The sequence below is a fragment of the Necator americanus genome, chromosome IV (assembly GCF_031761385.1).
Source record: "Necator americanus strain Aroian chromosome IV, whole genome shotgun sequence".
In the NCBI taxonomy this organism is placed as follows: domain Eukaryota; kingdom Metazoa; phylum Nematoda; class Chromadorea; order Rhabditida; family Ancylostomatidae; genus Necator; species Necator americanus.
The window spans coordinates 10,284,921-10,311,949 of record NC_087374.1 but is presented as its reverse complement, the minus strand read 5'-3'; the positions used below and the strand labels follow the sequence as shown (position 1 = coordinate 10,311,949).

The 27,029-nt window shown below is 39.6% G+C and overlaps 1 protein-coding gene across 3 annotated transcripts; it reads left to right on the top strand.

The window, feature by feature from the left end:
• Nucleotides 1-2,623: 2,623 nt before the first annotated feature.
• On the top strand, nt 2,624-25,971 carry RB195_000826 (uncharacterized protein; the record flags this gene model as incomplete). Of its 3 annotated transcripts, none has more annotated exons than XM_064197359.1 (14): nt 2,624-2,711; nt 2,784-2,870; nt 6,828-6,949; nt 7,011-7,080; nt 10,690-10,838; nt 10,895-11,012; nt 11,187-11,274; nt 14,017-14,150; nt 14,252-14,349; nt 14,433-14,540; nt 16,126-16,251; nt 19,037-19,096; nt 23,721-23,851; nt 25,785-25,971. In XM_064197359.1, the coding sequence occupies 14 exons, from the start codon at nt 2,624-2,626 to the stop codon at nt 25,969-25,971; spliced, it is 1,566 nt and encodes a 521-aa protein (XP_064053240.1). The 3 variants fall into 3 exon arrangements, with proteins under 3 accessions (XP_064053240.1, XP_064053241.1, XP_064053239.1); XM_064197360.1 differs by lacking the exon at nt 19,037-19,096 and adding an exon at nt 17,582-17,593; XM_064197358.1 differs by lacking the exon at nt 19,037-19,096.
• Between the last annotated feature and the right edge of the window lie 1,058 nt (nt 25,972-27,029).

Genomic DNA, 27,029 nt, shown 5'->3' with positions numbered 1-27,029 from the left:
CTCGTTGGTTTAATCATTTTTACTACGCATTTCATTAGGAAGTCCATCCATATCTGGCTAGTTTTCGTGCGATTTTTTTCGATACGTGAGGAGTCCCAAGGATGACGTGAACCCTCCCTGATGTACCTCTACCACCTTTTCACATTTTCCCACTTTCTAACATTGCTAATATTTTTGAACACGATTTTTTCGCCGAACTGAATCAATGAATGCTTGATTTCTTAGAAGAGGAATGTTTGGTAAAACAATATTTTAGAATGGCTTGATCTGGAATAACCAACCATTCCGTAGTTTCAGGTCAAAGGCATCACCCCACGAATCTGAAATGGTACGGATTTCAGGTGGAATATTCGTATACGGGATGGTAGACTACGGAGAGGGAGGTGATTCCCTCCATTTCTTCCTAATTACCGCAAAAAAATGGCCCGGAAGATGTGGGGCGTGTACACGGCAGGTGCGCTCCAATCAAACTCGTTGTAGAAAATAGCGCGCAGCAACGCCCGAAGCCGTATCTTCCGGGCCGTTTTTTATGGCAATTAGGAAGAAATGGACAAAATCACCCCTCTCTATAATATTCGCATACGATCCTATATTCGAATACTTCACCTGAAATTCCTACCGCGATCGATACGATGGTATGAAATGTAGAAAAGTGCAGGTTACATTGAATCTAATGGTCTAATGTTGTTCAATTATCAAAGTCTTTATAATACTGTTAAATGCTAAAGCAAGTTAAGTTAATTATTATTAAAACATTACTGTTGAAGCTTCCACAAAGTTGTTTTCGAGATTTTAGCGGTACCACCTCACTTAGATCAATACTAATTATGCGCTCTAATATTTCATCTGGGGAACATATAAACTGAACCCCCGTCACATTTTTATTTATTTGTTTACTCCATGCTCTGCATAAACTATAGGGTGTCGTTTTAAGTAGAAAAATGATGAAAGCGTGCACCATAGCCAGTCCTGCTCCAAGTTTTGTCAAAAAATGCTACAAGGAACGAGTGTGGATCGTTTTATTGGTTGTTCAATTGTTCAAGATTTGAACTCGTATCACTAACGACCAATCAGGATATCGCGGAATAAAATGTCAACATTTTTGTGAACGTTAACTCAAGAGTTTGAGGAAAATAGCCAAGAATTGAATCAAGAAATACTAAAAAAGGAGAAAATAATTCTTGCCCCGAATTAAAAAAAAATTAAGGGAGATCAGGGAGCAATTGAGATGTAAATTAGCTTGATTAGTTCTTATTGAAGATATCTGTGGTCTCAAAAACACTAACTGGTTCACGAATGTTCGTAGCGTTAGCATCGCGTCATTTCTCACTTGATCCTGATCATTTCTCTACTGGAAAATCTGGATGATTTTGATTTTTGATTTCTGATTTTTAATGGAGCAGCTAATGTGACATAGCGGCTACGGTTACTTTCCTTACACCTAGGCAAAATGGAGTTTTTTTTTAGTATCCAGAAGCGAACACATCTACTGATAACACACACAGATACACAGATACACAGATACACAGATACACAGATACACAGATACACAGATACACACACACACACACACACACACACACACACACACACACACACACACACACACACACACACACACACACACACACACACACACACACACACACACACACACACACACACACACACACTACTCATTAAAGACCGCTTTGAACTGAATCCGTTTTGTCCCTGTGGGGGCTCATATGTTCACCATGTGTCCGTTTCCGCCTGTTCCACATACGAACTCAGAACGGTTGTAATTAGGGAGTGAAAGCGATTTTTCGGCAAAAATAGACGCCAGACGGGAACGGACATATCGTGTTTTAACTCCGTATTGAGGATGCACTTTCAGAAAAAAAAACTGTAAGCTCATAGTATAGTGAAGGACTAAAAAGACATAACAGACCATCGTAACCATCGGCTGGAGACTTATTTCGTGAACATCCTAAATGTTTTCGGAGGAAAATCTTTAGCAATAGCGAGTTGCAGGCACAAAATCCTAGTGGAAAGCATTTCTTCGACCCTAAAAACAACTTAAAACGGCGTTTCTTACATCATTCTTACTTGAGAAACTCATAAAAGGATAGCGCTACAATTTTTTAGACTTTTAAAACAAAAACGGTGCAAAACCTTGTGGATGCAAACATTATTAAGAGCATTTTACGGTCATTCTGAAGTTCTTCTTTCCGTAAACGCTTTAATAACCGTTTGGGAGCTTTCTCTGTTTTCTTCTCTGTTTTTCTTTCATGTCTTGATTATTAGGCGTATGTAAATACAGGTGCAGATATATGCAGATACAGTATTTTGACCTGGATATTTGACTATTCTGTTCCTTTCTACTGACATATTGATCGGTTCATTATTTCACTCCATCTTTTCTCAATCCGTACACCACTTTTCCATAATTTAATTTTCCATAATTTTATTGTGGAAAGCTTAAGAATAAATCGTTTATGTTTTTATACCTAAAGAAAGATTAAAGTCTTGAACCGAGATAAATACTTCCTCAATTTCCGCAATTAAAGGTGAAAATGTTAGAAAAGGTTGTCAAGGTTAACGCTATTCATTACAGTAACACCATTTATTCTACGGGTTATTTATGGCGACAAAACCCCATAATCCTGAAGTTCAAGATGATGGTGTATGGATGACCGCATCAAGCTTCACTATCTTCACTATGACTGCAGGTCGGCCAACTCACCTAGCAGCACTGACCTCGTTCCATTGATTTAACCTCACGAAAAAAAAATCCGTTCAAGGTTTCGGACTGCTCGAATCTGGACGGGTTTCTTCAAAGGACGAGGTTAATGTGATGGTGAAAAACGTTATCGACGTCATATTCGGAGGTAAGGGTTTCCAGTGTTTTTGAACAGTGACAGAACGTTTCACTTGATTGTCTTTTTTCCACTCCAATGCAGAGCTGTAGAACATAATTTGCCTTTTCCGTACTTCCACATCTTTCATCGCTTGTTACTCAGTATTGCATTAGAAGTAGGGTCTTTCTACCATGATGAGGCGTGAAAAAATAATTTATAAAATGTTGGAGAGGGTTATAATGATCTTAGAGAATGGCAGCGATCCATGAAAGAAAAAATGAATGGAAACTGAAAGGATGCGCATTCTGATTTTAAAATTTTTATTTTACTAACAGAATATGCACTGATTTTATTGTTATCACTACTAGTACCACATTCGTGGACGAAATTACATTATTTTTAGGTAAAGATTCCCTCTTTTGAAAATTTCACTTCTTGATGTGCATAGAATAATAAATGGCTAAACTATTTATATAATCACTTAAGATTACCGCAGTGTAGAACTAAACAGGTTTCGCCACTAGGCAGGTGTAAAAATATCCCTAAACAAAAGCAAATTTTCACTTTTCGCTTTCTGATTCAAGATGATTTTTCGCTCTTTACAAAGTAGGAACGTTAAGAAAGAAGTGAAATATCAAAATTTACCAAGTTAAAATGTAGATAAATCTGTTGCAGAGTATTACAACTTGATGATTGAAAAAGCTACAGAAGGCTAAAGAGCATCAGACAAAGATTTTGAAGATTTTGTATCTATGACATCAAACTAAAAAAAAACTATATATTAGAGTTGTATGGAATTTCACAGCTTTTAGATATCCGAAATTCCCAGTAGGATTTAACCAATTGGATTTAATCGTTCGTTTTTTGTCTCAAGTAAAAAGAATTTAATTTTTTAATTAAAAGAGGTGATTCTTTAAATCTTTAAGTAGAAGTATGCACATGGCTCGAAGTCCATGTGCAATGTCCAGTGCCTAAAACACTTTTAAGCACTTATGTTCCTGATTCTTTTTCAGATGGATTAGCAATAACGAAATTACAAGCATCATAACATTAAATGAAGTGGTGCACTATATAATTAAATGATATAGGCAGAGGAAGCCGTATCTTATCCCAGGCAACCCTCGAGCTAGGAGGATTACAAGTGAGAATATGTCGATGCGGCTTCAGCACTGGAAACTGAAGAAAATCGGCCAGTTTCCTAAGGAGCATTACTCGTTGGAAAAATACAGTGTAGAAAAATTGTTTTTATTTCGTTTTCCTTATTGTATATTGATTTAGTCTACAGCGGTTTCACTTTCCCAACGTTTTGAAAAGCGGTCACTCGATTGAAAGAAAAGATAGATAGATAAAAAAAGAGAAGAGAAAAAGAAAGAGGAATGAGGAAAGAGAATTAAAGTTGACAGTTCTTTGCGTGCATACGTGCATATCTCTAACAGCTGTGCGTTCCTTTGATAAACCTCTAGAGTATACATAACCTCATTCATCAGGATTAGGTTTTTATGTACACAGGATTATTTCTTGTTCTTCTCACTTGTATACCACCACAGTTCACACACAAACGTAAATTTAAAAACAATAAAACACGTAATGTCTCCTTTGGAATATTTTCGAGCTGGTTTGGTATTGAAATGAAAAGAATCATAGCAACGAAACTTACAGAAGGTTTCCGAGATGTTTTGGCTCCTAAACAGAGGCTGCTTAGCCAAAAAGTGGACCATAAATTCTGGTGTTTTTTGACGCTTAGGTTTCCACAGAAATAAGCAAGAAGTGAACCACGAAGCAATCAATAATCTATTCTCTGTTGTTATTTACAATTTTCGTTTTAACGTTTAACATTGCGACGCATATCTTCGAGGTCGAAACTGTCCTCTTTGAATGCCTTATGCCAATTTAGATACCCATACGATACCAATACGTCCTCTAGGCCATCGCTGGTGCGCCATACACTTCACAAAGCATCTTCTGTAGGTTTGACACCTCGACTAAACACAAAAAGCGGGTGTCAAAACTGCAGCATTTTTATGAGCTGAAAAGAACAGAAAGTATATAGGCATAAAAAAGTTAAATACCCTACTTTTAGATCACGTAAGTCTCTATCGATTAAGATTATTACCAAAACATTCTATTTTGTTACAAAAGAAAGCCAATATTAATAGTTAACCCAACTTGACCTACTTGACTTAAACGACGGGCGGATGTTATGGTTCAACGCAGCTTATCCGCATTTCGTCCTTCGCTTGAACACATAAGAGAGCACATCCTGTTCGATCTTCAGCTAGAGCTCGCACAAAATCTGTGTATCCTTCATTGTTCCACATTCTACGTCTCGCCTGAACTGCTTGTCGACGCCAAGTTTCTTTAGGTCTTTCTTGTCTTTCTTCACTACCTCCTTCCTTAACTTCCTTTTATGTCCGCGTGGCTTTCTTCAGTTTAGGTTTGGGAACATCCTGAGGGCAACTTGGACAAGGGGATCCGATAGTCTCCTTATAATGTGACAAAGGAAGCAAAGACGCTTTTTTGCAGCTACTTTAGAGGGCAGGAAAGATGTTGGTGCTTTTCTCGCGCCGGCACACAACGTCTGCATAAAGCTCTTGGTAATGGTACACCATTTTTCAAAAGCAGCAAAGCATCCTTCTAAACAGCCTCCTTTCCATCCAGTAGAGCTCCATCACCGTTGACGGGGGTGCTCTAATCTCCTATCCGTACATCATGATAGGGCGAATAGCGGAAAAGTTGACTCGCAGCTCGACTTTGTTGACAATGGGGATCGACCACAGGCATTTCGTTAAAGAGTTGAATGCAGAAGTGGCCGTCTCTGCTGAGTATCTTTCTCGTAGCTGTCATGGCTCTTCAATTTGCAACCCGAATGACAGAACTTGCCTACGAGTTTAGTCCGTTCGACCTGATTCCTGCTGAGGGTCTCGTGGAGACCCGCATCTGCTTGCGTTATTCAGAGGCAATTTTGGCGCAAGATCGACAAGACGTTGCAAGTTCACGCAGCTTGAAGCGAATATCACAACATCGTCGGCGCACAGTATATCGTTCGAGGGACTTCCAAATAGTGCAAGAACCACATCAACGAGACATTGCTCAATTGTTCTTCGCATCATCGACGGCAAAGTTGAACAAGAAAGGTCCCGCGACGGACCCTTGCCTTACTTCAGTTTCCACTTTGAACGATGGAGTAAATCCGGCTGTTGTTCGTAAAGCAGCAGTTGTTTTTCTGTTGAAGTCGATTCGGTTCGATTAGGCGAACGAGCTTTCCGGGAAAACTATCGGAGCGAAGCGCATTGCAAAGACGGCCTCGGTGAGAAGAGGTGAGAGTCCCTTCGGAGTCTAGGAAGGCTAACTGCATAAGCTTCAGATGCTTCTTCCACATTTCGATCACCCTCCAGACAATGAACACTTGGTCAGTCGTACATCGACCAGCACGAAAGCCGGCTTGTTCATCACGAGTGGTTTCTTCGCGATGTTTGATAGGATGACCTTGTACATAACACGCAACAAGGAGATTCCTCGATAACTCCTAGTGTCCGTGACGGATAACTTCTTGTTGAGGGGAATTATGATACAGTGTCTCCACGAGTCAGGTATCCTTTCGTCCATCCATATTGAACGGATGATCATTGTCATTTCACGTATCTCAGATTTGAGGAAGATATTTCAGCATTTCTGCGCTAATCCTGTCGTCTCCGTCAGATTTTCATTTTTTGGGCACAGACCAGAACTTCCGACACGGTCGCTGGTTCCTCGTTGTCTGCAGTGTACGTTCGTCGTTGGGCATGCTAGAGTTCAGGGATTGATGGCGTTTGTCAGTTCCACACGGTCTTGGAATGTTCCCTTCAGATGGGCAGGGTTTCCGACAGCCACTCCGTTGGGAGTGTTGAGGACAGGCGAACACCTCTTTTTGTGGTTGTACTGTTTAAGTAGGGCATATGCCTTCTTCGAAATATTGTACTCCCTCACCCTTTCAAACTCCTTTTCTAGGTCTCGCCTACTGGATGTTTGGGTACGGGTTCACATTTGGCGAAAGCAACACAAATCCATTTATTGGCGTTGGCGACTATTTCTTCGACCCAGAACGGGAGGACATGTCTGCCTCTGACAAGGTGTTTATATGAGAAATAATGGCCTTTGGTGTTATTACCGTTAAAAGTCTTTCACTTCCAGCCTGGCACATCGTATGCATTGTTCCTGTTCCAGATGAGCTTCGCCACTACAACATCAACAATTGTTTCAGGTTAGTTTCGACATCTTTTTAAAATTATTTCATTGTCTAATCTAGGTTTTTAGATGGATTCCTGACTTAGCTAGTATATTGTAGGTTCAGTTAGGAATAATCTTTTCGAAGTAAAATACAAAACATAAAAAACATACCAATAGGTTTGTTTCGCTCTTTGCAGAGAGTTGTCAAAATAACTGTCGCTTGCTTTCCCGAGGTGCATTTAAAGGCATCACCCAACGAATCTGAGGTGGTAAGGATTTCAGGTGGAGTATTTGTATACGGCATAGTAGATTATGGAGAGGGAGGTGATTCCGTCCATTTCTTCCTAATTGCCGTAAAAAACGGCCCGGAAGATGCGATGTGTGCACAAGGCTGGCGCTCTACAATCGAACCCGTTGTAGAAAATAGCACAACAGAACACTCGAAGCCGTATCCTCCGGGCCGTGTTTTACAGCAATTAGGAAGAAATGGACGGAATCACCCCCCTCTCCATTATCTACTATCCCGTATACGAATACCCCACCTGAAATCCGTACCACCTCAGATTCGTGGGGTGATGCCTTTAAGGATGCTTAGCTTATTTCACTATGAACCTTTTCTTTCCTGAATGCTTAACCCGAAATAAGGAACCTAAATGGTTTATAGTTATTAGTTTTATTGTTATTTATAAAATATTATATATGTAATTCTTTGTCGATATACAGGGACTTTTCATTTAATCTCTGTTGCGTCCTAACAAACACCTGCGCAAGAGAGGAATATTAGTGAAAGTTAAGTTTTTTTGATATCTCCGCTGTCCCACCAGCCTTTTTTAATTTAATTTGCTGCTAATGGAAAATATTACTCAGAGTACAATTTAATTCGCTATATATAGCTAGGTACTCTTTTTAAAGGAAACACAGAGAAAGTATTGTATACATTGTCATTGCCATTCTATACGCAACGCAAATAATAAATACCATGCACAATAAATACCATCGGTAATTTCCCAGCGTAATCAATTTGTTAAATTCAGTTAGCTATAAGTAATGACAAAGAAAGAAAGTCACAGAAAAAGTGAATTTGTAAAAGCAATTTGGGAAAAACTTTTGCAAATTGTATTGCTGTTGAAGAAAGTGAATAAAAAATACATAGAAACCAAATTAGATTTAGGCAAATTGTTCTCCGAGATTAAAAAGTAGGACGACGTGTTATGTTATACGGAGGAGATTTCCGTTTCCCTGCACGATACAACGCTTTATTTTTCTACGTGTTTTTTCAGTCTATAGATTGGTAGAATAGAATGAATTGCAATAACCCTGGTATAGGTTTATCTACCGTAGCGTTCTGGGTCTGGGAAAAGGATCTCGCGTTCTCATCTTCTGTAGTAGGAGAATGACCCGCCAAACCATCGCTCCTCATGCTTTACAGGGCCAATCTTGTTGTGTAAAATTCAGGCGAAATTCTAGTGAGCTCTGTTCCATCTTGTTTTTTTTGTTTATGGCACACCTGCAGGTGATGTCAATAAATAAATGAAATAAATAGAAATAAAACGAAAGTTAGATAAAACACAGGATTGATATGAATGGGAGTCTTTGTTGTCTCGTTTCCCTATGTTCAATCAAGATTCTGAAGTAATCTAAAGCTGCTTAGTCTTTCTTTTCTACATGACTAAGGTATAATGCCTGAGAAGTAGTGCGTGACGTTGCTTCCACATGAATCTTTTCTTTCGTGTTTCTTGTTCGCACCTAGAAAAGGTGGCAGCCATCGGTGAGTGTGATCCGGACTCGAGCGTATGAGTTCGGAGGGAATAAACCAATTGCTGGCGCCCAAGCCCCTTTGGACCTATGCGGGCTTATGACGTTCTCACCCCCTCCCCGACTCTCTCTTCGAGGCTATCGAACCAGCCCTACCTACCCCACGCCGCGAATCAGCAGGCACCTTCGGAACCCACCTATTCCGCAGTACAACAGTAGAAATAACATATGGTTAATCCTTAAAGCGCAATGTTACAATGTAGCTACATGACTACACAACAACAATGACTATGTACCATGTATTGCAAATAATACAACCACACAATATGTGATAAAAAAAAGAGGCAGGCTATGGCGTTCAGCTGAATGTTCGGCACCCCTAGATGATCTTATGTATGGCGGTATACAATTTCTTAGGAGCGCGGTTGACCAGCGCTAGGTGCCTAATTTCGAAACCGCACAAGAACGAGATTCAAATTTAAATGTGAATTCAAGTTCAAAAGACGGAATGCGCAACTCAAGAATGGTGGATGCAGTACGGCAGCAAAGTAGCACACCAACGCAGAGCGCTGAGTGCCTCCTATATAGTGATTGGGAGTGGGAATGCTACAGTAGGAAGAAACAAGCAGCAATATCCCCGTCGTCGGACCGACTGGAGAAGTCTTGAGCAGGAACGAAACTACCAGCTCTCCATTTGGCTGCAACAAAGATCAACTAAATCGATTTCCTCACTTATGGAACCTAACAAAGTTCCATAAGAAAATCGGCTTAGAAACAAAACAACCTTGTTTCGGCGTTTGCTATCTATGGAAAAAAGTTTAAAATCTGGATTTGGCACTCCTCTTATCTCGAGTCCATCAACCCGAATTACTGAGTGAGTTGATCTCAGGTTTCATCGCGTTCAAATGCATCTTTCAGCCTTCCGATCCCTCCGCAATTCAAACGTTACTTTTTCGCTCAATTCTTATAAAAGCACTTCGAAGCAGTTACCTTAACTACTTGGTGGAGGGGAATCTTATCAAAAGCAATTATACTATTACAGCGAGAATATCAATTGCAGATCAATCAAAAATGACTTTAAAAACAATTGAACACTTAAACAAAGCGGAATGTAATGTTGCCCGGCGGAGAACGCTTTGATTCCCACGCGGTATCTTAAACTTGGGTAATTAAACTTTATCTACGTTAACCAAATCGTTACAAACATAAGACACGAAGAAGGTTAAAGCTGTATGTTCAAGATCAGGAATAAGTGATACAATAACACGAAAAGGCGATTAAGTGAAGATCGAGTGCAAAGGATAACTGCAACATATGTTAAACAAGTAATGCACAATATATGAATAATATATTGATACAAAGAAGATCGATCAAGCAGAATATGCGCACTTCAGACGAATATGACCGGAGACAAAGAGCTTCGAGTCCGCGCAAGTCACCATCTAACTGATTTCAGCCTGCATGCGTCATTTATATATGCAAATGGTGTTGATGGTGTTACAGATGGTGTTGCAGCTGCGTGTCTCTTATCTAACCGATTATTTGTAGTAGCACTTGACACGTGTTGAGTCTGATTCATGTTTGAAATTTGCAGCAGAAGTTAGCTACCGTAATCCTCATTTACTGTCTATCACCTTATACGGAATGACCAATTAGTGTCCAAAGATTCTACTTCGGATATCGTACCAGAGCACGGTCAGCAGTTTAACACCGGCTAAACAGGACCAAACAAGCACTTCATCTCTTTAGAGAAGATAAGCTGGTACTAGTTTTGCCTAAGATTTTAAGGACATTGACTTCATTCCAGTTATGTTGCCACCGTGACTAACTACAGCAACCATTTCAATTAATGCGTTTGTAAAAGTATCTTGATACTTGTGGTTTACAGCAGGCATGGCGGAACGAATTCATCTGCAGTCCCATTGTTTCGTTTCGTTCTTCATCACGTTGGTGCACTCAGTGGCTGGACATTGGGTATGGCACCGAAGTGGCGTGTTCCGAGCGATGGGTGTCGTGGATTCGGCAGGCTGTAGCGCGGTAAGTTGTACAAGTTCATTACTTTAGAGGAACGACATACGATATGAGGTGTTCAGGTCCACCTCGTTGGTGGAATTTCGGGTCTTGTTGCGACTCTCTACCTAAGACCACGTCAATATCGTTTTATGGATAAAAGGGCTCGGCAGATAAGCGACCCTACCAAGGCTATCTTAGGTACACGTAAAGCTATTGCACATATAACATACGTTGTAATATACCTCTTTTACGGAACGATCACCTTTGAAACGTATAGTCGACATGAAGGCTTGAAAAAAAGAGCTTCGACATTATTATGAAGAAGTGGACTCAAATTTGTTTTTTTAAATAAAAGTAAATAATTTTTTAAAGGATTCCTTATGATCTGGTGGGGTTGGCTGGCATTTAACACTGCGTCGAACTATTCTGTGTCACGACGACAGTGGACGGAGGGAGCGAGGTTAGTTTGCTATTTACTTTGAAGCCCTTGATCAAATTTTTACTTCCACGCTCTTGTGTTGGTGAAAGGTTGCTCCTATAGCACAGAATCCCAAAAATAATGATGGACCGCAAGTAGGAATGATATGCAAACAAACCCATTTTTGGCATTCCGCCTTCTAGAACAGCTAAATTGTGAATTAAGTGCATAAATTAGGCGTGAAGTCAAAAAATATTGTAGGCGCAACCAATATCAGAAAGATCAAAAGCACAGGTATCAAGTCAAGAGCGTTAGTTTTAGTCTACTACACCGATAGATGCGAATGTATGTATACAGTTCTAACTTAAGGTCGGAAATATATTTGTAAATTAAACACAAAGGAATAATGAAGAAATGTTGGAAAATGATCTCGTTATCGACTTTATTCTTTGTGGTACGAAAAGGAACCGAACTGTCCAAAACATACAATGCAAATGAGTAATTTGTTAGAGTTATTAAGAACCTTCTTCGTAATGAACCTTACGATATTACCTCATTAGCCTCAAATGACAATGTATAAAAACCCGGTTGTTGACCAGGGGCGGCAGTCGGTGAGATTGACCAGTTTGTTCCCTTTTTTGGAGTTCGTGCGTGGTGTATTTAGAAAGATATCGTGACTTGGCTAGGAGGGAGGGAGAGGTGTTTGATGGCATATGCATAGCATCAAAGATTTCGAACGATCCTCAGGCCTTTGATAGAAACGAGGTTCTCGAAACGTCAGACCAATAATGAAGTTTCACCAAACCCCGTTGGCATGACAAGAAAAGATAAATCAGAAAATATTTTTCATAGTAGCGGATTTCCTTCTTGTTGTTGTAGAAAGATTGGACAGTCCAGCTAAAGACAGCATATCTACACCTGCATACTATGAAATCGAGGGTATCTGAGTAGCTCCGCTAATACATAATGCTGAGAATATAGTTCACGATTACGTGCGCGATCACGCTCCATTCCCCCTAACTATCCAGAAAAACGCCGCATGAAACGTTTGCGAGACCAGATATACGCACCTCGTCCACAAGCGGGCGGACAATCAATGGTCTGTTGAGCTGTCTACCCACTCAATCATGGGGTCGGCGCGTACTCCGTCCCAGATCTTGAGGGGAACTCGGTGCGAGAAGGCTGGCTCTAGCGCCTTTTTTTTCTGGGTAATTAAAGGAAGTTGATCGTGACTATTTCTCATTTCTACGAACTACACCTCTAACTCTAATTATTCATGAAGATATCGCCACACCTTCCATTTCGTGGTATGCAGCCCTTAATCCATGCCTTCACCAACAATTTGTGCTCGAAGGTGGACTTGTATCTTAGGAGGAGGCCGCGTATACAAGTTTGATTGCTATCTGCTCGTGGTGGCCTTGTCTTAACTAAACGCAATCCAGCGTTTGAGAGTACGCATTGGGAACGTACAAGCTATATAACCTACACTGTTATAATGCGGAAGAATCCTCCCCCCCATAACATAACAACCCTTTGAACCAAAAACTGGATCTGTGATAGGAAGGAGACTTTCCTTCGTGGCCTTAGGAAAGCAGATCTCGCCGAGATTCGAAGGAGTACTCAGAAAATTAGGAATAATTATTTCGCTTCAGTCAAAGATTTAAATGGAAGTTGTACGCATTTAGTACGGCATGCTGAGGTTGGACTCAAAACAAAATCTTAACGTTAGACCATTGACAGGAAGTAAAGCGAAAAGTGCATGCTCACACCCGTATAAGCATTTCGCAGACGATGTTTAGCTCTAACGTATAGGATTACTGTATCTACATGTATAGGATTACTTTACGTTAGAGCTTATACGGATACGGATTAGACTCATGGATATATCCCGTTTTTTAGGTGTAACCTTACTTCATTTTTGTGGTTATTTAATAGCACTACCTCCGATGAAGATAGAAAACCAAGTATATCACTTACTCCCGTCCCTAGTGCTCACTAAGCCTTTCATCCCTCCGGGCTCAATGAATTAGATCCAGACTTGTCTGGGAGGATAAAACACTGACGTGACACAGCGGCTAACCCCCGCAGTAATTCTAAGCGGATTGATTAACGCCAGACACTTAATCCCTTATCCTTTATTAATTTCTCCGAGAACCGTGCTCAATCCCGAGTTGTTACAGTCGCCGTCGGATAAAATATCATCCTCCTTCATCCCACGTTTCCGCATATAAAAATGTCAGATGTATTACGCGAGCAAGATTTACGTCCTGTTGTTCCCGGAGATCACAACTCATGTGTCATCACTACAGGGTTAGCTTACGCTGAAAAGATCCACGAACAGCAGAAGCATATTTTATTTGGAAGAAATGTTATTTATATAGTGAGCTGAAACCCGTTCGGATTGCTATACTCATAACCCATAACCCAAAAAAGAAAGGACTTAGCTCAAACACCTTCCAGAAGCATCTTACCAAATGCCCTTGTTTTCGCATTCGGCAATAGATCACGAAACTAACGATGTTAAGGTCTTTGTCAGGAAATGTAGAGTTCAGGATGTAAGGTACTGGTATGAGTATGACCCCGCTCAATTGAGGGCCGCCACGCTCATACTCTTGATCTACACCTCAAACCCTATATTGTCTATCAGAGGTTCCATTATAGCGAATTTAACTACAATACCGGATCTCTTTGCGAGGATTTAATTTTTTTTCTCAGATGGCGTTTATTCTGATTAGAGATCCATCTTATTTTTATGCCATAACACAAACTGCTGATTTATTTCAGGTCGGCCGTTGGTACAGTTATGGCATCTGCTGGTGGCGGAATGATGACGATTTTAATTTCGCGATATACAACGAAAAAAATTCAGGTCGATATGTTGATCGACGGAATGCTAGCTTCTCTGGTATCGAGCACAGGTCAGTATCATTTCTCACGAATATTTTGACACAATCAAGCGAGAGTGCTCTATCACTAGCTCCAGAAACCACTAGGTTAAGATAGTATAGCCGTTTTGCAGCTGGTTGCTTATTCTATACACCCTGGCAAGCGACAGTTGTTGGAGCTGTCGGATCAGCTATGGCGTTGGTGATTTATCCATTGCTGGAAAAAGCTCAAGTGAGTTTGTATGAAGAGAGCAGGTCATGCAGAGAAGCATGGTCTGGGACAGTCACATCATTTCAAAGCTTGTTTTTTTTCAGATAGATGATCCAGTAGGAGTAGTGCCGGTCCATGTCGTTGGTTCTGTTTGGGGAATGATCAGTCCGGCCATCTTCATATGTAGAGATTTTGGACTTGCTGACCATCAGGCATGTTCATAGGGAGCGTATCACAAAATTGACGTAGTACCGAAACCTCCCAGGAAACCCGTAGAGTTCGTATGGTTGTGCATTACGGAGCCTAAAGTGGCTCCACTCAATTTTCCCTAATCGTCGTAGAAAAAAAAAACAAGCGTAGAAGACGTCGTTTTTTTCCTGCGAGGTGATTTGTAACGCACTAACAAAAACACAACACAACACACTACTGTAACACACTACGCACGCGCCGCATCCACTGGCGAGCGGTTGACGGAGATCAATAGCGTCTCCTCACCAGTCAATTCAAGTGGAACCAATGAATGAGAAAAGTGGAGCGTGTACAAGGGGACGTATTCTAACGTACTTCATAGGAAAAAAAAACGCCTTTCTTACGAAGCCTTTATACGACTTTTAGGGGAAGTTGGGCGAAGCCACGCTAAATTCCGTAATCTACAACCTGAACTCTATTTATAAAGTATTTATAAAGTTATCCATCTATATCAGTCGTTTGCGATTTATTTTTCATTTTACAATTTTAGGAGATTCATTTACGACTTTAAACGTCTAGCTTAGTTCCACTGCTCGAGAATGGAGGTTTCAGACTCTTTTGGAGCTTCTTATCACCCACATATATCCTGGTTTAGTTGAAGCTTCCACTTTTTGTTCTCATCATCATTATTCTAATTTGGAGATGAGTATCTGTGAAGAAGCCAGAACCAAATAACTCAAATGCCAAGCCGAGCCGAAAAGGATAGTTAACCACCGAATGTGATATAGCCTCGTTAAGTAGTAGGATGTGTTTTTTGATCTAAGCACCTAGAATTCAGTCAGTAAGAGGTTCGGCTCTGACTGCAAATCGCCTTTCGGCCCTCCGGAGTTCCAGACTTGTCTGAGAAGATAAAAGTAAAGGACCAAGGGTCCTGCGTAAATCAATCCGCTTGGGATGCGCCCACACGTTCACTTCAATCCAGAATCGGTTGAGGTTTACGAACGTGTAACTTGCCTATACAATGGCTTACGGGGGCTAGCCGATCCAAGTCAGTGATTCGCCCCTCTCAGACAAGTATGGTACCAATTTATCGACCCTGGAGAGTTGAGAGATTTGGTGAGCATTAGGGCGGTTTCGCACCCTCGACTGTGTGGCTATAACGGACCTCTAACCGACTGCGCCACACCCGCAAATTAAATAATGAATAAAAAATAAAAAATTACTCTAATAAAGTATTTCACCACATTTCTTACCTCATTTCTTTGATTTCTATGAAACAAATGCAATAATGAATCAACCCTCTTAACTAGAAAATTCAGTAATATGTGGTGAGGCAAAAGTTTTTTTTAAAGTTTTTAATAGAAAAAATAATAGGATTATCGAATTCGGACGGGATCATCTGGAAAAATTTTCATTCATAAATAAAAGATTCAGAAACAAACTTATAGTATATTAAAGTGGTAATAATATGTAGTTGAGATTTCAACAAAAATTTAAATTGTGCAGTAAATAGTTTTAGTAAGAACTCGTTATAATTTTTAAAACAGCACATATATCTACTTTTGAATCCCCTTCATCCTATTTTGGAATCACCCCCGTTATTTTCAGGTAACAAACGAGAACGACCTGTCTGGCGTGTTATACGGTGGTGGAGTGACATTGCTACTTTATCAACTTGCGGCGCTAGGAGCGATCGCGTTTTTCAGTGGATCTTGCGCTTTTCTTATCCTTTTTGTGAGTTTAACACTATTTTCAAGCAAGGACATTCTTCAAATTTAGATTCAATAGTCAGTTCTTTCTACGATATGACCTTGTTTATCTCAGAAATTGTATTAATTTTCACGACGAATTGTTGAAGTGGAACGGGATGGAAAAACAGCATAAGACAGATGTTCCACTAAAGGTCAAGGCAAACATCCTGGTATATCTTGGTCATTGAACAGATCTAGACCTAGAATTATTAGGATCACCTGCTTACCGGGTAATGTCGTGCGAAAAGTGCAGAATTTCTATGTGCTGTACTTATGTTATCCAGAGAGAAAGAGATCAAATGATTTTCAAACCCTTCGAATCGGGGTTTTCTGACGGATTAGAAGAGAAAAACAGAATGGTTGTGGTTTGAGGAAAAGATAGGTGATCTATTCTTTTTCAGTAGGATCCGTTAAAGGGCATTACTTTGGAATAGTACATAGAGAATTACCTTAATGGCATTAAGATCATTTAACCATGCATTTCACACAATTTGCTTCGGTGTGCCCATACATTAATAAAAAAATACGCTTACAAAATAAACAATCTCCAATAGTAGAACATAACGTATTCTGTAAATTTTCCTGCAAAATACAATAAAGTAAAATCTCTGGCGTTAAGCCTGGGATGCACAACCGCGTTCACTTCAATTCAGACTCATTTGAGGTTAATGAACGGTGTCTAGCCTATACAGTGACGTGCGGCGCCAGTCGATGTAAAGGCTAGACACCTTTCTTTAACCTCAAACGATTCGAAGTCAGTGTTTTATCGTCCCAGACAGGTTGACAGCAACAATTTGTCGAACCCGTAGGGTGGATGAGGCGGTTTCGAACCTCCGACCGACCATGGATCAACAGAAACACTTACCGACCGTTCTACAGCGCTTATTTTATTTTGTTAAGTTGAAAAATTCAAAGGTTCAAAATGCTAAAAAAATATTAAAAATAAAGGTGGATGAAATTAGCGGAATTTTCTATAAAGTAAGAGGATAAAGTTTCTGGCGTTAATCAATCCGCTTGGGATGCGCCCCCTCGTTCACTTCAATCCAGAAAACGTGTAGCTGGCCTATACAATGAGTTGCGGTGGCTAGCCGATGGGTCAAGTCAGTGTTTTTATCCTCCCAGACAAGTCTACTACCAATTTATCAACCTCGGATGAAAAACTTGGTGAGCACTTTGAGGATTCTAACCTCTGATCGATCGTGCAGGCAGCTGAACCTCTAACCGCTACACTACACCCGCCGCAGGGCTTTTTCTGCTTTTTCTTTCCGGAACCATCTATAGTGTGAATAGAGTTTGTGCAAATTGAACTCCAGTTTGTTGAAAAGGTAGGTATGTAAGGTAGATAACAGCACTTTCACTTTATTTTTTTAAAATAAAAAAGGCACGAAACACTTCAGTAGGTGATACTGATGGGATAATTGTTGCGATGGACCATCTCACTCACTTATAAGCTTACTGTGCCGAGAAGATTTCGGAAGAGACGTGCGTATTCTCTGCGCGTTCTTATGTGGATAGAATCGATCGGCTCTCCACAAGTGTAGACCTCCGAGATCGTTACTACTGTAGATAATCTAGGCGATCAACAAAAGTGAGCTGAATTTCTACAACTTTATTATTTTTCTACGATTTTAGTAATGTCAGGTAATCTTTGCCTTTTATCAGGACAATCTTAGTTATTATGTGGCAATACAAGACTTCACCAGCGTTTTTTTTTAGTTGTGTAACACGTTTGAAACTTCCAACATAACAGCTGCAAGACACTTCTCAGACATTCTTACGATGAATTCTTCTAGTCAGACACAATTTGATTCCAGCGAATTGTCCAACGGCTATATTTTATCTCAGGTCATCTCTCTATGGCGATCCAATGAAAAATTCTCTGCGTCTCTGCCAAGTTTAGGGCAACAAGTTTAAAGGCATCACTCCACGAATCTGAGGTGGTACGGATTTCAGGTGGAGTATTCGTATAGGAGATAGTAGATTATGAGGAATGAGGTGATTCCGTCCATTTCTTTCTAATTGCCGTAAAAAACGGCCCATAAGATAAGGCTTCGGGCGTTCTGGCGCACTATTTTCTACAAGGAGTTCGACCGGAGCGCGCCAGCCTTGTGCGGAGCCGCATCTTCCGGGCCGTTTTTCACGTCAATTAGGAAGAAATGGACGGAATCACTCTCCTCTCCATAATCTACTATCCCTTATAAGAATACTCCACCTGAAATCTGGACCACATCAGATTCGTGGGGTGATGCCTTTAACCCATTAAGAACTTAATTATGCGTAACAAATACTGTGATCGTTAAATAAATGAAATGGAAATAAAATAAACTAAACTAATAAATAATAAAATAATAAAATAAAAGTAAATAAATTCAGCAATACCAAACAAATTTGAAGCACAATTGTCTGTACGTTCACATCCTTTCAAGAAAAACTAGAAGTAGTTTATAAACTTCTTCACAAGTTGCAGCTCATCTTCGAGTTACCATTCCCTCTTGAGAGATATACAACGTCAAATCGTTCTAGTCGCTACTTTATCCTTGACGGAGATGCAGAAATCGTTTTTCTGCCGCAGCGCTCGCACACCGGGCATCCCGCTGTCGTTCTATTCTTTCGGATATTCTTTTTTTCATATCCGTCCAGATTTGTTCGTAAATTCTTCTCGAAAATCGCTTTACAGTTGTCCATATTTTGCAAGCTTGACGGATTTTTTTAGATAACGAATTCGGTTTCACTTTTTCAAAATATCTGTTTAATGTGGGTAGTGCCAGTCGCAACTGTGTCATGTACATAAGCTCATGTTGTGGTTGAATTCGAACAAAAGGATTCCGGTAAATTTGCCCTTTTCCTTTGGCAAAAGTGCTTGATTGATCACACTGCTTGGTAGCTGCAATGAACGATCCCAGCTGCCGATAGAAGCGCCAGTTTGTCGAGAATTTTCAACTCCGAAGCTCCTTTCGAATGGCGAGTGTTCCTGAAAAAATCTACTTCGGATAGTTTTGAAACGTTTAATGTTCCCTCTGAAGAATTACCTTTAAATCTCGACCATTCTCATCTAAAGAGCGTGAGCAGGAACGCTTACTGCTTTACTTCGTACTGCACCCTAGTCGAGTACTACAAAATGTAATATTTAAAATTAAATTTACTCGATAATAGCTGCACCTTCCTAATTTTGAACTTAGTCTCGAGAACCCCCTGTTCTAGAACCCAAGAGTGCAAAGAAAACAAAGTAAATAAATGAATAAACAAGTAAATAAATAGATTTCAGAGTGTAATGTAATAGCCACGGACGTAATCTTTCAAACGGTATACGTAAGATCTGAGAACTTTCAGGAAAATATTGTGCAGGCACAGAAGTTTGCCTGTATTCATCCGTCTGAAACCAAGTTTCGCACCCAGTTTTTTTTTTCTTTTTACAATTATACTCTCAAAATGGAATATGAGACACTGAGCTTGTAGATCTAGAAAGTGTCAATCCTGTCTCTAATTTATTTTGAAATAAAATTATGAAATGAAATTAAAATTTACTAATTTATTTATAAAATTGCAACAACTTTTTTTCTGTCATCTAAAATCGCAAAATTAATTTTTATCAAACTCAATATTTTCCGATATATCCAATTTTTTACACTACTTTCTGAATTTAGTCCAATTTATGATTTTCTCTGCTGTTTTCCGAAAAGTATTTTAAAGGAAAATGAACTGTGAACATAACAAAAAACCCACCTACATTCTATAAAATTTACTACCATCGTGTTCGTCTTCTACGATTGTTGTGTAGTTTTCTCGACCCCACATGTGTTGACTATAAATGTTTCCTAGCTATTACTTCCAGTAGCTTGTTTTCCTTGACGAACAGCCAGCAATTCCATCAACATACGAGTGCTATGCAAGAAAACCCATCTTGCCTCTGAAATTTTATTATTCCTTGAAGGGCAATATTTCGTTCCCGGATAAAACGGCGGCATCCCATAACACGTCACTCTGAGATTCAAATCTCTATCCGAATACTCGTTGTTGTTGTTTTTTTGCTTGAGTTCCGGGTTCTTCCCTAACATAGGGTGTGGTCAATAACAACGTCCCGTTGCGTATTTACATCCATTCGGTCCCCAAAGCACCGCACGACGACATTGGTTCAGACAAATATTACTGCATGCACATACTTAAAGAGTTGTTAGAGGTGGACTCGTTACTAGAAATTTGTTGACGAATGCTAGTAGACGTCGATGCCGTGATTTGTATTTTAAATAGATGGATGACTCTGGAATGGAATATTATTTCAATGGAAAAGGAAACATTATTTTTATTTTTTTCTTCGTTTTCAAAATCACATCCTTCGATGAGGCAGCGCTTTTTACATTAAGAAAATTAAACAGCTCGACGTAAGTCTATTAGTCTAGTCATTTTGCCCCGAACGAGTGGTTCGAGTTTACCTACGTACGTGCAGGAGCCCATTACCACCCCAGTGCCGGCTCATGCATACGAAAAGTGCATATCTCACCATCGGTTCGGCTGTATTCATGGAATTCATAAAATCGTAGGAGCAATTTCGGTCGAAGGTATCTCAAAAGTGATTAGCCCTTATTTTTTACTCTAAAGAAAAGTAATTAATTAATAATAGCTATTTCTTTGCAATTAAAAGATAAAAGATAAGGATAAGCCTGACGTTAATTAATGCACCAAGGGGTTCACTTCAATACTGAATTGTTTAAGTTTTACGAAAGCATATCTAACCTATAAAATAACATGCGGGAGCCGACAGATGTATTCGAGCAGTGTTTTTATCCTCCCAGACAAGTTTGGTGCCAATTCATCGACCTCGCAGGGAGGAAAAGCTTGGTTGGCACTAGGACGGTTTCGAACTATGGTATCACCCGATCGTGCAGTCACAGCACAGCGGAACTTTGACTGCGCTTCACCCACCCGCATAGTAATTATTTACAAGTTTTTGTTTACCGTATCACTGTTGACGGGAGCAGCAATCCTACTATCACTACGTTGTTTTCGAATTTTGCTGGTTTCAGTGATTCACCTGAGAGAACTCCAATAATAACAAAGAATTCGTTTGAAATGATGGATTTTCAAAATTTACCTCATTGACTCGCAGATTTCCCCATGTACATAAATATTCAGATATATTAGCTCTGGCACCGCACGCAATTTCCAATATAAAAAAAACTGCTCGGTAAGTAGGTTGGAAAGAGTTTTTGTAGACTTTTATGAGAGTTTTTCACTCATGTGGGATGGCTCTATTGCTCTGCATAATAAGTTCGCTATATTGTTCACCTTTTAATGAGTGATGTTCAATTTTACACTCTTGTACTGTAGTTTTTCTTTTCAAATCTAGCATTACTATTTTGCTGTTGTGATTTTGAAGGTTATTTCCGGATCGTGGCTCAGTTTCAGCCTTAGCGATCACAACGAAGTCCTCAGATCTGAACTAAAAGGAAAACTGCTGTCTAAAGTGGATTTTATTGGGAAGAATGTGCTACTACGGGCTTATCGCAAAATCAAATTAGATGCATCGAAAATGCGGTTGTCAAGTGGTTGGAAGGAATAAGGAAGGGAATAAGGATTTTATTACGATAAAGTCGAGTAGTTGGGAATAGGAGAAGCGAAGCACCGGCCATTGAGTCTCATTAAGAAAGTAAAATTAGAAAATTTCATAAAAAAAGAAGATGAGGACTACTCTGAATCAACGGAACGGCCAGAATCACATCCTCTCCGTTTCATTATTTAACATTTGTGGAGTACTTTTTTTTGCTCGACCTACGCCCACCCCTTTCGATTGGTTTCAAAAGTAAGATTATTTTTTGACAGTACCCTTAAAGGAATCACCCCACGAATCTGCGGTGGTGCGGATTTCAGGTGGAGTGCTCGTATACGGGATCGTAGATTCTGGAGAGAAGGGTGATTCCGTACATTTCTTCCTGATTGCCGTAAAAAACGGCCCGGAAGATGCGGGACTTCGAGCGTTCCTGCGGACTACTTTTTTACAACGAGTTCGATTGGAGCGCGCCAGCCTTGTGCATGCGAAGCATCTTCCGGGTCGTTTTTTTTACGGCAATTAGGAAGAAATGGACGTAATCACCCTCCGCAATCTGCAACCTCGTATAGGCATAATCCACCTGAAACCCACATCACCCCAGATTCGTGGGGTGATGCCTTTAAAGATTGATTTTAAAGGGTACATGATTGACGTAATTGTATTATTAACAATAAAGTAATGAGTAGTCTGAATATGATAATACGCGATTACCATAAATAAATGAAAGAGCGTCTCATGAGACAGCTGCAACAGTCTATTCGTACTTCTACACTTGTACTAAGAAGAAGATTTCGGCGACAGAATTGACATCATTGTCATACCCACGACTTTTTCGCTAAAGAGAAAGTAGTGAATTAGCACAAATAAAGGTGCAAGACGATGAGAAGTGCAATTTCACCGAAAAAAATCCTCCCCTCCTCTCCCTCACTCGTTCAACTCATTGTAAAGCGAAGGAATATTTTTTATAACAATAAAAATTTGCTTCATACGTTATACCTTTTGTACCATTGAAATAATGATTCAGTCATAGGTAGATTGAATGAATCGTACTTTTAGCCACAAATATTCAACGCAGGAGTGAATTGTATCGTATTTTGATCATTAACTCGCCGCTGAAAAAAAAGAAGCAAGAAATTGAGCTACGCTATTTCTTCTTAAAATCCTCTCGAAAACACTTTTATTAGGTCAACATTTGTAAAAATTCCAGTAAGCCCCCATAAGAAAGTAAAATGAGAAAATTTTATAAAAAGAGAATATGAGGAGCACTCTCTATCAGCGGAACGTTCAGAATCACATCTCCTTCCTTGAATAATTCCTTAATGAACAACAAATGCATCTATTATTGATACATTTCAGTTCTTTAAGCAGACACAATAAAGAGTAAGGAAAAAAATACATAAGAACACATTTTGTAGATTGTCGTGTTTACCAAAAATCCAAACTATTCCCGACTGGAGACTAGGGGGTATCACACAAATCAACAGTGTTCATTATCGCAACCATAACAAGAAAAAATTTGATGCAAATAAGTTGTGCTGCGTAAAATCCTAAAAAAAGAAAATACTTTGTAGAAAAATTTATGCGGAAAACAGCAGCGAAACGTCCTCTGACGGAACAGGTGGAAATTTTGCATTCAAATTACGGCCGTGAACATTTGAAACTAAGTTCTTTTCCATAAAAGAATCTTCTCGAAAATTCCTGAAAAAAGAGAAGAAGGAAGAGAAATGTGCGAGGTCATTATAATATGAAAGTGAATTGATTTTTGTTCGTGGCTTTGGGAAAAATGGGTAGTTTTTAGATTATTTGCTCTATAGAAATAGTTGTTTTAGCCATGACAGTAGCGTTTGAAGGCCATATCGATTTCCAGCTTAGAGTTGATCTATCAGTGATGAGGTTTTTTCCTCCAGATCCTTCAACATTCTCCAATAGGACTTCGACTTTCACGTTTGGATGAGGAACTCGGTGCTGATCTACGAGAACATGGTCTTGCTGGTGTGAATGTCATGACGTACACGATCGAGAAAAAACTCACAGCAGAGTAAGCTTCTCTTTAGTTACACGTAATTTCTTGGAACTTGTTGTAATATTTATTTTCCGGTTGTGATTGTAACCTCGAATGACCCCGCATTTATTATTAGCATCCGGATACTTCAGAAAATAAGAAGTAAGAACTCCGTGAGGATAGAGCGATATCCACGCCTAACGTCAGCTGTTATCGAAATTCGTTGTATCCGGTATACGCTATACTGCAATATGCGTGACGTGAAGCAGAATGGTTGGGTTGAGACGCGTTATTAGAGAATTTCTCAGTGAAATATGATGTGCTCATTTCGAAATGCGTCATTCCAAGAAACAAAAAAAAATTTATGACGTTTTATTGGTCCACTTTTCGTCTCGAATATGGTTTTTTTTTGCTAAGTATTCAAAAATATTAGTCAAGAACTTTAAACACCATTTCTCCAAACTCCTCTATATAGATCCTAGCTTAGATTCTTCATCAGGACATCCAGGATTGAGATATCACTTGTTCAATTGAAAAATTCCAGCATTTTTTGCTGAGAAGAGTTGATGCGGCAATTTTAATTAAATTTTCAATTGAATTAAATCCTGAGCTGAGCTTAAGATCTAATTTAATGGAATTAAATGAGGTTTTTTTAGATCGCTTCGAAATCAAGTTCTCATTCAGCGACAGAAATATTACTTTTCTGCATTTCAGAAAAATTACATAACTGGACAAAACCTCTCTGATTTCCTATCATTACAAATTTTGGTAGAGTAAGTTCCTTCGTTCCTGTTCGATTGATTACTCTCGCCTCCATCTCTTCAGAAATATTAAGACCATAGGAGTTTATCTAAGTAGAAAAATAGAGTGAAACTGCCTCATTCGCACTATTCGCTCTCTTTGTGCCATGAGAATAAAATCTTAGTGACTGCCTCAGGTTCTTTTGTCTATCTATCCTGGACTTTTTTCACCTAAGTTAGCTACTTTAATGGCGTTAAAAGTTCCGTTGCCGCATTAAAAGTACACCATAACAACAGATCCTAAGAAGAATTGATTCTGCTTTGTCATGGAAACTTACAAAGCAGCGAAAGAAGTTAACCTGAGGGATCCATTTTTGGAGTTTACAATTCTTTTTTTTTCACAGACAGAAGGTGCATTTCATTTATATACGTGGAAATCTAATAATTTTTGCCAGCACTTTTTGTTTACCATCTACGTGTGAGAACTTCATGGAGCTTCTGAATTCACATTTTCCTTTCTCCACGTTTTCTCGATTTATTGCACGTTCAGAAAATCCCTTTTGCAAGATTTCTTCATGACGAGATGTGCATTTCCCCATGACAGCATTAACGATCTCGGATGATTGTCGGATTTTCTTTCATAAAATTGATCTGTATAAGCGAGCATTCGAGGAATTTTTCCCCGTTAGGCTATCTCCACAATTTTCGGAACATAGCATAGTAGGTATTACAACGAAAGAAGAAAACAAACTTTACGGATGAAAAGAACGAGATGAATCGGGAATTGATACATTGATCAATCTACTCGACAAGACAACCTTTTACACTCGTACGAGTAATAGAAGATAGGGTGGGAGGGCGTCAAATGGCGGAGCAGGCACCGAAACTCAATGGGATGTGGTGAACCTTCCGACGCCGTCAGATCTTTATCACCTTAACCTTATCTTACATCTTTTTGTCTCATCAGTACTAAAAGTGTCAGTTGTTTCGTCAATTAGACTGCTCAGCCTGATTGTACCTGATTTTTCTTAGTTTTTTCCTCGTTTCTTTTCTCGTTTTGTTTTTCGCACTTGCTGACTACGTCGTCCCTAACCCTACTTACTATTCGAGAGAAACGAAAATCGAATTGGATTTATAATGTGTCAGTTTTTCTCAACAAATCTCTGCTCCTTACTAAAATACTTCCTTCTTTTCAAATACACCGCCTATTCATAATTGTGCATTTCCAGAACGCTGAGCGCTGTATTGATGGTTATTGTCCGATGGCGAGCGAAAGCGAAATTAGGAGCGTTGAGAAGGCGTCGAATAGCAGCTGCCGTGGGACCGTCGGAGACGGAACGAGGAATCGAGATGATGCGATTGCAGAAACGACGAGACACACTGAATCTCGTTCGACAAGCAATCACTCAGGCATAATCTCTTCATACTTTATTTCTAAATTATCTGGGATTTCTCTTGAACTCGGTATTTTATGTATCCCATTTCTTTTATGGTGTCATGCTCCTATTACGAGCAAGTGCCTTTAGAACACTCGAATTGTATATGTCTAGTTATGGGCTTGAATATTGTGATCCTTCTCAGGATTGAAATCCTTGCTCTGTGATACAAAAACGTATTGAGATTTGAAATTTAATTGCCATAAAATGTTCACACATCTTTGAGAGCATCGGCTCAACTTAATACAAAATCACAATACAAAATAAACAAAATAAATACCGTACTGTAGTGAAGTCGCGCGCAAATGAATGAATGAAAAAAATATGATGAGGAGGGAGAAATTATCTATACAAACATTGTCATGAAATGTATGAGGGCGACCTCAATAAAGAGAAAAAACATAAAAGAGACAGTGAACTAGACACATCGAGAGTTTCTTCGATCTAGGATGTTTGAAAAGAGAGTTTAGAGAGCACGTTCGTGTCGAGACCCTCCTACCTGGATAGAAACGGTGCCTAGCCTACCTATTAGGCTACTAAGCTAGAACGCAGCACATATAAAATCACAATTGAAGAAATTTGCGCAGTGTACTTTCGAGATAAAAAAGATGATGTGCTTAATCGACAACACATAACTTACAGAGAAAAGAGGATCGTCACTGTTATTGCAACTCGCATAAGCGGCGGCAACTGGCGCGTCTGTTCTCGCCAGCCATTCAACTAACACAACATTCACACGGGAAATGGGCACTTGGAATAGCGAACAGAGCCTAGCGGGGTTGTTTAACCAACCCTTGGATGAGGGTGGCCCTGATAAATAGTCCCAAATGCGCCATAATCCAAAACTGAGATAGGGACGACCAGAGAACGACAGATTATAAGAAATTATATACATGCGAGCCGCTCTGTTCGGCCCTCTTCCAAAATTGAAGACTAAAAGAGAAGAAAGCACGAGTGTCGAGAATCAGTGTACGGGGTGCAATAAATAGGAGGGGCCCGGAAGCAAAAAGAAAAAAAACGCGACATTATGCTCCACGC